The sequence below is a fragment of the Aspergillus caelatus genome, assembly GCF_009193585.1.
Source record: "Aspergillus caelatus strain CBS 763.97 unplaced genomic scaffold BDV27scaffold_469, whole genome shotgun sequence".
NCBI lineage: Eukaryota > Fungi > Ascomycota > Eurotiomycetes > Eurotiales > Aspergillaceae > Aspergillus > Aspergillus caelatus.
The window spans coordinates 1-13,100 of record NW_022475732.1 but is presented as its reverse complement, the minus strand read 5'-3'; the positions used below and the strand labels follow the sequence as shown (position 1 = coordinate 13,100).

The 13,100-nt window shown below is 49.3% G+C and overlaps 5 protein-coding genes across 5 annotated transcripts; 4 read left to right on the top strand and 1 right to left on the bottom strand.

Annotated features, from left to right (window-relative positions):
• Positions 1 to 87: 87 nt before the first annotated feature.
• On the top strand, positions 88 to 1,869 carry BDV27DRAFT_139421 (NAD(P)/FAD-dependent oxidoreductase). Its single transcript, XM_032069452.1, has 3 exons — positions 88 to 281; positions 418 to 1,405; positions 1,463 to 1,869. The coding sequence occupies exons 1-3, from the start codon at positions 233 to 235 to the stop codon at positions 1,743 to 1,745; spliced, it is 1,320 nt and encodes a 439-aa protein (XP_031920470.1). The 5' UTR covers positions 88 to 232; the 3' UTR covers positions 1,746 to 1,869.
• An 81-nt stretch (positions 1,870 to 1,950) lies between these two features.
• Positions 1,951 to 4,259, bottom strand: BDV27DRAFT_139420 (TBP family protein). Its single transcript, XM_032069451.1, has 5 exons — positions 3,857 to 4,259; positions 3,293 to 3,639; positions 3,140 to 3,227; positions 2,652 to 3,066; positions 1,951 to 2,595 (listed from the first exon to the last, which is right to left on the bottom strand). The coding sequence occupies exons 2-5, from the start codon at positions 3,562 to 3,564 to the stop codon at positions 2,579 to 2,581; spliced, it is 792 nt and encodes a 263-aa protein (XP_031920469.1). The 5' UTR covers positions 3,565 to 3,639; positions 3,857 to 4,259; the 3' UTR covers positions 1,951 to 2,578.
• A 1,990-nt stretch (positions 4,260 to 6,249) lies between these two features.
• On the top strand, positions 6,250 to 8,776 carry BDV27DRAFT_87187 (electron-transferring-flavoprotein dehydrogenase). Its single transcript, XM_032077829.1, has 4 exons — positions 6,250 to 6,829; positions 6,908 to 8,429; positions 8,488 to 8,625; positions 8,702 to 8,776. Exons 1-3 carry the CDS (start codon positions 6,526 to 6,528, stop codon positions 8,585 to 8,587), a joined length of 1,926 nt encoding a protein of 641 aa, XP_031920468.1. The 5' UTR covers positions 6,250 to 6,525; the 3' UTR covers positions 8,588 to 8,625; positions 8,702 to 8,776.
• Positions 8,777 to 9,357: 581 nt separating this feature from the next.
• On the top strand, positions 9,358 to 12,264 carry BDV27DRAFT_139406 (putative pre-RNA splicing factor Srp2). Its single transcript, XM_032069450.1, has 7 exons — positions 9,358 to 10,038; positions 10,417 to 10,545; positions 10,601 to 10,606; positions 10,671 to 10,831; positions 11,310 to 11,383; positions 11,443 to 11,539; positions 11,599 to 12,264. Exons 1-7 carry the CDS (start codon positions 9,987 to 9,989, stop codon positions 11,983 to 11,985), a joined length of 906 nt encoding a protein of 301 aa, XP_031920467.1. The 5' UTR covers positions 9,358 to 9,986; the 3' UTR covers positions 11,986 to 12,264.
• Positions 12,255 to 13,091, top strand: BDV27DRAFT_139401 (uncharacterized protein; the record flags this gene model as incomplete). Its single annotated transcript, XM_032069449.1, has 2 exons — positions 12,255 to 12,943; positions 13,008 to 13,091. A coding segment is annotated over exon 1 (172 nt), but the record flags the coding sequence as incomplete, so codon positions are not given.
• Between the last annotated feature and the right edge of the window lie 9 nt (positions 13,092 to 13,100).

Below are 13,100 nucleotides of genomic sequence, written 5' to 3'. Positions count from 1 at the left end.
AAAAAAAAAAAAAAAAAAAACAAGCCAAGAGCGATAGGGAGCCTATCAATTGTCATATCGGCAACTAAATCTTCGGTGCTCCTATATCGCTCCGAACATGGAGCCACTATTTTTTAAAGGTCCCCCGGACTTCTCTCTCCGCATCTTTTCTGCCTCTGTGTCCATTTTGCAGAAAAGGCGCAACGGAGTAGTTCTTTCTTGACGGTGTCTTTCCAGTACAACGGCATAAGACATGGCTTTACCACCCAAAATCCTCATCGTAGGTGGAGGTGTCTTCGGATGTGAGTGATGGACGTACTGAGCTGGTATTTCCTAATCTTGCTTTTATTCTTGAATTTTACACAAACGAAATGCCATTGGCTCTTAACAAATTATTGATGGGAGTTCACGATCGCTGATTCTCTTTCCAACATACAGTATCCACTGCCCTCTCACTTTCCCGGAGGCATCCAACAAGCGAAGTCACCGTTCTAGAGGCATCGCCTACGATTCCCAACCCCGAAGGCTCTTCAGTTGACGCCTCACGCATCGTCCGCGCTGACTATTCGCACCCCGTGTACACGAAACTCGCAGACGCAGCCATCGAGCGCTGGCGCAACACCGAATGGGGCGCCGAAGATAACCGATACATCCAGAGCGGACTACTTCTCGTCTACCCAGAAGGAAATACAAATGGCAAGGAATACGCCAGGAAGAGTTATAACAATGTCAAAGAGCTAGGAAACGACGTCGAGCTACTGCCATCCAAAAAAGATGTTCTGCGAGTGGCGCACGCATACGGAGAGGAATTGAATGTGGCGGGTGGCTACGTGAATTGGGGTTCAGGCTGGTCGGACGCCGAAGCCGGAGTTCGATACGCAAAGAAGCTTCTCGATACAGGGGGCAAGGTCACGTTCAAAACCGGGGAAGTCAAGAGCCTCCTCTACGCAGACCAATCTGCCGGTACCTCTCAGCGCAAAGTGACTGGTGTTCTCTTGGAAGACGGATCCTCCCTCACGGCCGATCTGGTCGTTCTTGCGACGGGTGCTTGGACGGGTAAGCTCGTCGACCTCCGCGGCCGGGCCCTCTCAACGGGCCAGGCGGTTGCGTTCGTCGAGATCTCCGATGAGGAGCAGCGGCGGCTGGAGAACATGCCTACTATCCTTAACTTCGCAACGGGTTTCTTCATCATCCCGCCACGCAAGAACCTGTTGAAGATCGCTCGTCACGCCTACGGCTATGTCAACCCCAAGAACGTGCCCGTTCCCGGGGTCGAGGGAGAAACGATGGAAGTCAGTCTGCCGGAACCCGGGGTCCCGGTTCCATTAGAAGGTGAAGAAGCTCTACGATCCGCCTTGAGAAATCTACTACCTAGCATGGGTGACCGGCCATTCATACAGACTCGAGTCTGCTGGTACACAGACACGTAAGTTGACTCTAAAAGAACCCATACTGGGAATGCGGGAAATCTGACAAAAACTAGACCCGAAGGTCACTTCATTATCACTTATCATCCCGACCATTCGAATCTCTTCCTCGCTACAGGTGGCAGTGGGCACGGGTACAAGTTCCTCCCGGTGCTTGGGGACAAGATCGTCGATGCTATGGAGGGGAAACTTGAGCCGGAGCTGGGCGAGATTTGGAAATGGCCGGCGGCTGTGGAGGGCGAGTTTGAAGGTGATGGAAGCCGGTCTGGTGCCAAGGGCTTGCGGTTGATGGACGAGCTGGCCAAGACTAAGAAAGCACAGCGGAAGGGCGTCCTATAATTGGGTGGTACTAAGGCTGCACATAAGATATACCCCTGTAGATATACCTTGTATATAAAAAGCCCAACAAAACAGTCTAACATAAACTGTTGCACAGTTAAAATGTAACAGGACACTGATCTGTTCCTTGCTGAAAGAAAAGTCTACAAGAACTGCGTGACGTATGTACGATGCCTAGATGAATGGAATACGAGTAGGAACAGGTTTGCATGGTTTTCACTCCATTTGGTCCAGAGGCTATCGAGGAAAATTAAAAAAAGATCGTGCCACAAGAACCAGGTTCATTGCCTGATTCACCAACCAGCCAGTGCATTCGTCCACTTCCGTTAAAAGGTCTAGAGGAATATCGCAGTTATTTTCTTCCCATCTGATCCGTCATCTTCTGAAAGAGTCGTGAGAACAAATAGGGCTCGAAGAACCACTCCCATGCAGACAGGGGTCAAGATGAAAGGGTTAGCAGCCGATAGGCAAAAGAACGCAAAAACAAGTAATTAAGAGGGAGCAACCATCGACCAGCGCACAGTACCGCCCCCTTGAATCTGCGGTGTGCGACTTCTAATTGTAAAAAAGACTTTAGTTTGTTGAAACAGACGACCAAAACAAACCGAATCGCTAGAACGCCGTAGAAATGCTAGCATAAGGAATCGTGATATGCGAGTTCAAAGGCAGCGCGACCAAGCCAACTTGAAACGTCCTGCCTGGTTCATGATACAATCTCGCGGAGCAAAAAAAGGGTCAACAAGAAAAAGAGCAAATGTTAATACATGGGTGCGAAAAGGTGAAGGGCTTGAAGGGTGACCACCCTATGCAAGCGAGCACCGACATCAGTCTTGTTAGACTTTGCGGAAATCTTTGCGAATAGTTAGTATGAATGTCACAAACGAACAGGAATATGAGGTACTGTACCAGAAAGCACAGGGTAGATCAGCTCGAATGCCTGGTAGATCTCTTCACGGACCTTGGCGCCGGTCAAGACAATCTTGCCACTGACGAAGATCAAAAGCACGATCTTGGGCTTCATCATACGGTAGATGAGACCAGGGAACAACTCAGGTTCATAAGAACTGAAGTTATGATGGCGACTAGCCAAACCTTCCAGGCGAATGGGGAACTTGATGTCACAGGAGCCGACAATGTTCTGGATCTTAAAATCCGTGAACTTGGCATTGAATCCGAGCTTTTGGATGATACGCGCGTACTTCCTGGATGCCAACTTCGAGTCATCCTCCGACTTGGCACCAGTGACAACCATCTTGCCAGAGGCGAAGATCAAAGCGGTGGTCTTGGGCTCACGAATACGCATGATCACGGCCGCGAAACGCTAAGAAGAAAAGAGCAGTTCAGCCACACTATGCCCTGATAGTCAAAGCTCAGGGAGGTGTGGAATGCAATACCTTTGGATTGTACTCCGCATTTCTTGCGTGGAGCGCAATAGTCTTCAAGTCAAGGCGACAGTCAAGATTTACAGTAGCGACAATGTTTCTTAAAGAAGAATATCCTTGTTCAGCATTCTGGTATACCAGAAGAGACAGCAAGAGTATACTCACTGCAACGTAGGCACAATGCCACTCCCCGGAGTGTTGGCACCCGGAGTCGCAACAGGAGTAGCGGGTGTCACCCCGTTGCCGTTGGTGGCATTTCCTCCCTGCTGCTGACCGTTCACATGTCCGTTTGCACCCTGAAGGTTCATCGCCATGTTTCCGTCTTTATCGGAAGGCGGCGTCAAGTCACCGGCACCACCGGGAAAGGACAGAGAGGCAGGAGAAGTGAAGGCCCGGGCCTGCTGCGCGGTGGAGGGATGGGTCGTGAGAGAATCCATTGCGACGTGAGTAGATGATACTCGAGCTGTAGACCAGCCAAAAACTGATTGTATACGAGAGCTTCGATTGGCAGTCTGTTCCCGAAGGACAGTCAGTCAACGTGCGACTCCAGTGTGACAGCGAACAGGCAGAGAGTATGATTCAAGGGTAACAATATATTGAGTGGACATATACATAAAATGTATGCAACAAGTCGGTCTAGCAACAACACCACATGACCACAACTTGAGGCAAGATGCGGTCAAAGAAGGCAGAAAAATTTTTTCGCAGCGGGAAAGCAAGAAAACATACCCTTTGTGGAGATGGACAACTCAATGTCTCCCCGACAGCAAAGCTGCCTTGTGTTTGATCACAGTAAACCGCTTCGTGTAGAAGCGAAACGGGACTGAGCTCACGGCCAAGTCAAGCAAGACCTCCAACAAGAACAACAAGTGAAATGTTGATAGACAGGAGGGGAGAAGGGATACCCGACCAGGAAGTCAAGTATCAAAGTGATGTAGAGTAGGGGAAGTAGAAAAGCACAGTGAAGTGTTTTCTAGGATATTAACTCAACGGGGTAACTGTCACAGCTATAATGGGGAAAGAGTAATGGACAGTAACGTGAAGGGAGTGGACACAAGAAAGAATATGCGCTTTTTCGGGCAAACAAGGCAAACAACAAAAAACTTTTTTTTTTTTTTTTGCTTTTCTTTTTCCTTTCCTGGAATTTCAATGTCTATCTGCGAAAAGAGTGTTTCTTGCAGTGTGTCGTATGAAGATAGACACCTGAGGAGTAAAAAAGGTTGCAAGCTTCCCGTTCCAGTAAGTATATCTGAAACTGTGCAGGAAGAAAAATATTTAATATTTTTCTCTTCCCTTTTGAAACTTCCTAAAAGTTTTCTTCCCGGAGTATTTTAGCCACCAAATCAGAGAATGCTGAAAGCAAAGCTCTGCGACCTGTATCAGGCGGGAGTGTGGAGAGATAGAGGTAGAGGGGAGGGCGGAGAGAAGACGACTGTATGGCGTTCCGGGGCGGTGCCAAGACCAAGATCAAAAATTCCAAGAGCATCAGAAAGTGGGAGGTTGGGCCTTTATATAGGCTGACTCACAGTTGCCCGAGAGTGCTGGCGTCAGGGGGGGGGCTGGGCCCGGCGACTGGCTGGCGGCAAAAGCAGCGATGATGGTCGCGCTCATCCATGGATTCACTCAGACTCTCAGTGACTTAGCGCTCCACTAGCGGCTCTTGGGTGGCCAACCCTTCTTCCCAGCTCGATTCCGTCATCTCTGGTTTGTTGATCAACAGACCCACTCAACGCAATCTGTTTGGGAGCCCCACCAGGTCGTACACGCTCTGTTTGGCTGTTGCCCCCTTACGTATTCTCCCGGTCAGCGCCATGGTTGCAGCCACTGTCGTTTCCTCCAGTCCGCTGTCCTCCTGCTCTTGATGTTCGGTCCCACCGCGCAGCCTATCCATTCCCTTTTTCTTCCAATCATTCCGCGTTGCTGTTCTCGGGGTTTCCCTCACGACGCGCCCTCGTTCCCTTTCATCGTGCCGCTTTAACGGTAGGCAACTGAACAAAAATTTCGCCTCTCCCTCTTCCATCACCCATGGACACAACTTCTCTCTGACTCCTTTCCCTTTATTTTTCTTGCCCTTCTGGGTAGGTAGCGTTGCAAAATAAAATTATACATCATGGCTGAGCGAACCTTGAAAGCCAGAAAAAAAATATATATATATGTATGTATAAAGGAGCGAAGAAAGAAAACTTGAAACCTGATCCTTCCTCTCGGCAGGGACTTGAGGTTGACAGGTAGAAAAAGTCTGCCGTCTCATCCGTAGAGGCTACGGTGTCCTAATTGGACCCTCAACAATCGCCGCTCGAGACACGGTGGCGCCGACCGCTTTCCCCAGATCTTTAGCCAAATTTGTGTGATCCACCGAACTTGCTTTTTGAAAAGAAATGCACATCCCATGATCTGTCAAATTACAATAAACATCCGATTTTGTACAGGTGTTCACTCCTAGGGTACAGTATTTACTTTGATAACGCATGGTTTGGTATTTTACATACCTCGGCGGTATGCTGAATACCATACACATCGGACGGTTGAACGAAACAGTGAAGATGTGCCTTTTATGTATATTATTAGGCTTCTATTAGCATTCCAACGGTCTTCAACGTTGAGTCTGCAAGTGTGTATCCTGGACGAGTCGTCGTTTCGAGTCCATTCCAGGAATGGAGCTTTTCTTAAACAAAAAAGCGTGCAGGGTTCGGATGATGGCGTTTCTTTTCTCCGTCTCATCACATGCCCGCGTTGGTATCAAAGCCATTCTCTACTACTAGTACTAGCCTCCGTGCAGTACGCGCGAATGAAATGCTTGTTTGAATTCCAACTTCTCTTCTTCCTCCCATGGAACTTCACGTGAGATTATCGTTCATGTGATTGTATATTTATCATGTAGTTGACTAGCAGGGTCATTTCCTTCTCGGTACACCAAGTGCTGAACCTGCACAGATACTATGGCATCTTATCAGGCGAAACGTGATAAGCTTGCATCAGCAGCTATATAGACCGAACCCCGCCTACATACTCCGAATTTCTCAAGAGGAGGGATACTACAAGTATATAGGCTGTATGTCCCCAGTACTCCGACGGATAGCGGGCCAACAGCGGAACAACGAGGCGGATGTGATTCCTATTGCCGCGATTCCTATTGGTCGTCCTTACCTCGGGTAGGCGGTAACGCAGACTGACCACTAGCCTCCCGCTAAAAGAGGACTTAGTCACCTTTTTATCTTTGCCGGTGACGGAGGGGATTTGACCTTGAGTGCTCCAGTACCGATTCTAACCATTTAATCCAATTCCTTCCCCTCGGGCCCTTTTTAACAACGCTGTATACTCTCTGTCATGCATTTGCTCGGCATATAAGGCCTCTAAACCGTGCGCTAATCTATTCCTACCCGTTTTCTACCGTTGCGATGGCTTCGAAAGGAGCCGTTTTGCCTCTCTTAAGGCGCGAACTGCGACCTGCTTCCGCCCGATTCTCAAGAGCTTCGTTCTCATCTGCCGCGACCCCTCTTCGGAGCTCTAGAAACTCTGCTTTGACATCCGGTCGGAAGACAACCCGTCAGCCAGCACTCTTCACGCCGAGTCAAACTCTCGGCCAATTTCGATGCTTCTCGCAGTCGCTATCCAACAAGCTCACAGACGAGAATGGCCACTTTGATCCTCGCCAAGTGGAAAGGGAATCGGACGAGGTCGATGTTTGTATTGTTGGTGGCGGTAAGGGTCTCCCCTTTCACTTTGCTCAATATCCTACTGGGAGATCTAGGTAGCTAATGAAATGCCTCCACCGGTTAGGCCCTGCTGGTCTTGCAGCAGCGATCCGCCTAAAACAGCTGGCCAATGAAGCTGGTAACGAAGAGTTTCGTGTTATTGTGTTGGAAAAGGCAGGCGAGATAGGCGCACATATTCTCTCGGGCAATGTTCTAGAACCGACCGCTATAAATGAGCTTTTACCAGACTGGCTCTCGGAGGATAATCCCTCAAGATTCGAGGGTGCCACACCGGCCAAAGGAGACAAGATGCGCTTTTTGACTAAGAACTCGGCAATTCCCATTCCTGCGCCACCGCAGATGAACAACCACGGCAATTATATCATCAGCTTGAACGAGTTGACCAAATGGTTGGGTGAGCGAGCCGAGGAGCTGGGTGTGGAAATCTACCCTGGATTTGCTGCCAGTGAGTTGGTCTATAAGCCTGACGGGTCGGTGCTTGGTGTCGCAACCAACGATCTCGGAGTAGGCCGTGATGGCAAAGCTAAGGAGAGCTTCGAGCGGGGTATGGAGTTCCACGCTCGTATAACCCTGCTGGCAGAGGGTTGTCATGGTAGTTTGACAAAGCAGGTCATCAAAAAGTATGATCTCAGACGCGATAGTCAACCGCAAACCTATGGAATCGGACTAAAGGAGGTCTGGGAAATTCAGCCGGAGAAGTTCAAATCGGGCGAGATTATTCATTCTATGGGTTACCCGCTTCCCAAGGATACCTATGGTGGATCTTGGTTGTATCATTTCGGGGATAACATGGTCAGTGTTGGAATGGTGGTTGGCCTTGATTATCCTAACCCGTGGCTCTCGCCGTATGGGGAGTTCCAGAAGCTCAAGCACCACCCTCTTTTCAAAGAGGTCCTGGAGGGTGGTAAGTGCATTTCGTATGGTGCCAGGGCCCTGAACGAGGGTGGTTTCCAGTCGATCCCGAAGTGTGCATTCCCTGGTGGCGCCTTGATCGGTGACACTGCTGGATTTTTGAATGTTCCTAAGATCAAGGGTACCCACTCGGCTATGAAGTCGGGTATGCTGGCTGCTGAATCCGCTTTCTCAGCATTGCAGGGTAAGCAGGACGATGCAACCGTTTTCCTATTTGACTATGAGGATGCTCTTCGAAAGTCGTCGATCTGGAAGGAGCTGTACGAGGTGCGCAACATGAGACCCTCCTTCAGTACTCCGCTCGGTATTTACGGCGGCATCATGTATTCCGGGTTGGAAGCCTATGTTTTGAAGGGCAGGACCCCATGGACACTCAAGCATCATAGCACAGATGCTGCAGCCACCAAGCAAGCTTCTGAGTGCGAGAAGATCGAGTACCCTAAGCCGGATGGCGTAATTAGCTTCGATATTCTGACCAGCGTGAGTCGGACCGGTACCAATCACGAGGAAGACCAGCCGGTACACTTGCAGGTAGCAGACTGGGATAAGCACAAGGACATTGCTTGGCCTAAGTACAAGGGGGTTGAGAACCGGTTCTGCCCCGCTGGAGTATACGAATATGTTGAAGATTCGACCAAGGAGCACGGTGTTCGGTTCCAAATCAATGCTCAGAAGTAAGTGATTCACGACTAGCTTTCTCATGGCTTTTCCATGTACTAATCTTGCCTTTAGTTGCATTCACTGCAAGACCTGTGACATCAAGGTGCCGACACAAGATATCAATTGGCAAACCCCTCAAGGTGGTGAGGGTCCCAAATATTTCATGACCTGATCGACTCCGGTATTGGATCTAGGTATGGTCATCACTAGGTAATTTCCATTGTCATATTTCGCCTTGTATAAAATAAAAGCAGCTGATTGGATTGGGCCGGGTTCTTGTATATAGATCTTGTTCAAATATTTATGTTTCTTCTTTTTGTGTGGTGACTTCGCAATGTTTCTCTAGTGGGATAGAGAATAGGAACCGTAGCAAACCAAATAAAAGCAATATTCCGTAACATGATCCTCTGTAGATGAAGTGTAGGACTTAGTACTACAACTTTATAGTAAGGTACCCCAAATCGGTCTTGCGGCTCATCCCCGTGGGGACTTGATGGGACGGAACCGTGGAAATACCTCGAAAGGTACGGTGTGCTCCGAGTATACTAATAGTATACTGACCCATTTGTATGTATGTACATAGGTACAAACATACAAACATGTACGCTGTGCCAGTACCAGGCTCTGACTGCTGACATGTGTAATGTGTATGTAATCGACGACTAGTAACTTATGTTCACGGTGTGTGCGATTCAATCTCTTCTCGGGAGTTTAAAGAAAAAGTGCAGTATCCATTATTCTCCGAGTTAGAAAATACAGTTGACCGTCATGAACCCCTTGACTAGTGTGAATCCATGCATACATTTTCTTACTTCTCTATTTCATTGATGCATGCAGTCTGATTGGAGGTCAACACAAGGCTGGAATTTCATTGATTGCCTTTGGCTGTTGGCGGGGCCACGTGGACCCGCCAGAAAAAGTGAGGCGAAGGCTCTCCGTCACGCTGTTTGGCTCAACTGATTTTGCATTGTTTTCCTCCAGCTGGAAAGCTCCAAGAGACAAGTCACTTTGCCTTGGTCACTGTTGGTACGGGGTACTTGACGTCTCTTTTCTCCTTGCACCAGTTTATTTTTAAACTTTTGGTTCTTGCCGTTTCGTCTGGCGGTCAACACAGACCATCTTTCTCTGTCTTTCTCTTTTTACTCTGCCTCCCTCAACTCTTTCCCCTCTCCTTATCCTCCTCTCGCGCACTCTCTTCTTTCTCTGCTCCCGCTATCTAGCTTTAGTATATTCTGTTGGCCGATAATCTAACACTGGAAGGGTCATCCTTCAGCGATTTAAGTTAAGCCACCGAGATCCCCATTGCCCTCTAATTAGGCGCCACCAGCAACCTTCTGGACCAGCGTCCCACTTGGGAATTCAGGAACAATAGCCATTATTCCGTTAGGACCGCGGCCCTCTTGATCCCAAGGTCTCGTCTTACCCCCGGTTTGCGTCGAATATCGCCGTTTAACCTGGAAGTGATTATCTTCATCGTACTTTTTGGCCGTTGCGGGTCCTGAGGCCAGAACTATCGTACTGGGGTTTCTTGTTTACTTGATCAGTACTAGACGCCATTCTTCTTTGCCGTCATGACTGAAGTGTCGTCCACGCGACTTTATCTCGGGAATCTTCCCCGCAATGGTATGCTGCCGTTTATCAATCTCTTCTCTGAAAGGTTCCCCTCGATTCTCCAGCCCGATCGGAATGTTGCCCTTCTAGCCTGCTGCGCCCCAAGTACCAGGATGCCCCGATGGATCGCCAAGGCTCTCCTCTCATTGGCTCTGATGCGCAACAAAGGGAATTGCGCTGCATCCGCTGTTTTCTCCCAACGCTCGCCAGGTGCCTGTCTTATAGAAGGGACCGGCACTTATTCTCTGTCCTTTCTTTTGTTAAAGCACTTCCAACTCCGGATTCCTATTGGCAACCCATAGCACCCTCTGGATAACTTTGTTATATTTGATTGCAATGAGCTAACATTTTCTCGCGGTGCCCTACGTGGGCGCCATGGGAGGTCTTCAGTCACCAAGCAGGATATCGAGGAACATTTTAGCACCCATGGCTCCGGAAAGATTACAGAGATCAAGCTTATGAACGGTTTCGGATTCATTGAATATGAAGATGCGATGGATGCTAGAGATGTTGTACCAGGTAGGAGGTTGGTCCCCGACAGCGCGTATATATGGCTAATATTGTTGTTCTTCAGCGTTCCGTATGTATTCGGTTTCGCGCCGGTTCCTGGACTAATTGCGCGTCTGACCGGATCTTCTCTACAGATGGCAGTGATTTTAAAGGCGAGCGACTCACTGTACAATTCGCGCGGGGGCCACGTCGCAAGGAGAACTTCCCTGGCCCAATGGACCGTCCTAATATGCCTCGTCCCCGTCGCACGGTCTACCGTATGATGGTTTCTGGACTCCCGGAAACAAGTTGGCAGGTTAGCAGCCCATGTCTATTTTTCTCAGGATTCCTGGAACGCCGTGCACTTTGGCCGATGAGTGCGTGGCATACTACCCCGCGTACCCCCTGATTTTCCTATGTCTCTTGCCTTGTTCGCATGGATAGCACTCCCCAAGGATTCGACTCGGCCATGGTATAACCTCCCATTTATGGCATTTGGATATCCTCCCCGGTGGAGGAACGATTCCAACCCTAGCACCCACGGTACTTCCAAGGCACACTCATTGAACCTCAGCTGCCCTGGGAGCTGTGGTAGGTTAGGCGTTGGAAGATCCCGTTTGGACGGAATACCCACTAGCAGCATGGACTCAGGCCGTTTCTGGAGCTTCCGTTTAGTTTGGTGAAACCGTGGCCTGAATCTGTTTCCTTTTGTATTCTGTTTCATGCGTTCCCTTGGATAATCCCGGACTCCACTATTGCACCAGGAAATCAACTCACACCGCGGAATTCTCTAGGACCTTAAAGACTTCGCACGTGGAGCGGGTCTTGATGTCGTTTACTCGGAAACCGGCCGTGAACTTGGTAGAGGGTGGGTCAATTCATAATAACCAGGACGGCTCTCGGACCCTGTTAACACTAATCCTCAAGGTTCGTTGAATTTGAGACTGCGAATGATCTGAAGACTGCCATTGAGAAGCTCGATGGGCGTGATTTCAAAGGCTCCCGAGTGAGTTGTGTGGCAGATGTAAGAACCAAATTCCGCCTAAGGAGCTGGGATAAGGTCCTCATTTTAATATTCTTTAGATCCAGCCTGTTGATGAGCGCCCTTTCCGGGATCCTTACCGGTCTCGGTCCCCTCGCCGGAGTTATCCACCCGTAGATGAGTACGACCGGAGATTCCCCCCACCTCGGGGCTACAGTCCTCGTGCTCATTACCGGGAGCGCTCCCCAATTCCAATGCGCCGAGATTATTATGACCGTGATGGCTATGGACGCCGTACTCCTCCCCGTCCTCGTATTGATGATTATCCACCTCCACGTCGACCCTATGATGATCCTTATGATGTCCGTCCGCCGCCGCCGCCGCCGCCTCGGTATGAGGATCCGTATATGCCACCAAGGCCTTACGGACGGCCCCGAAGTCCCCCACGGGGTGAATATGTGCCCTATGACCGCCGTGGTTACTGGTAAATACCTGTCTCCTGTGATTTGGTTGTCTTGAATGCGTGGCGGATACCCATGTGCTTCGTGTTCATCCCCCCCTTTTTTTTCTTATGTTCCTTTGTGCTTGCTCGATTCCACTTTCCCCTGCTTTCCAAAAGGAATCGGTTGCGATCCAAGTCTACCCTAATTTCCTGGAATGGACGCACCGAAGATGCGACGCGCCTATTGTCGAAAAAATTTCCGTTTATTGCTTGACATGAGGACAATTTCTGAGGCCCTTGAGCACTTACTAGAAACCCCCCCCCCGGCGGAAAATCAAAGGAAAAGGTATGCGACGACAGCCTAGTCGCTGTCTATCTTAGCGCGCCGCACGCTTTCCTCGAGATGTGGTACATTTTCCTGGTGGTTGGCCAGCGCTGCGCCGGGTGTTGTGGATCGGGCCGTCTTTCGTTCCTGCAGCATACAGAATTCCCTGATATGATATGATATGATATGGACCAGTTTACGAGGATATTGTACATTGACCAACCAAGTCTATCGCTTTGTTTACCCTACGGGAGGTCTGGATGTGTATTAATAGGAATACCGGAGCTATCGTTGTGGAGTCACTTACCGATGAAATATGTAAACACCTGCGCGGGGCATGGCGTGCCCGGAGTGCTGAAGTAGTATGTATCTAACCGTCATGACCTATGAAACAGTGGTGGTTGAAAAACTCCTGTCTGGGTCCACTGAGCTGAGGCGAGAAATTTGGGTGGAGATAACTTTTTTAAGTTTTCTGGGAACTGCGCCGTACTTCTGGTGTTCAGTTCATACCGGCGTAATATTTGTCGAAGCTCCCCGCACTAAAGAACCCCACCATCATTCTTTCTCAATTCTCCGGACACAGAACCACGAGAAGCAACCGCCATTGATCAGAAGCTGCTTGCGTGGGAAGATAACCTACACGCATTATTTGTTCTTGAGATGTGCATTTGCTGATTCGGTACTACTTTTCTACCAATTGTTGTCAGTGACATTTAGGTGTACTGACGTCAGAGCTATCTTAGCTTTCGCTTGCAAGGACGCCAGCCTGCGAGCAGAGAACAACGCACCCATCTGATTCTTTCTTTCTTTCTTTGGTTTTTTTTTTTTTTTTTTTT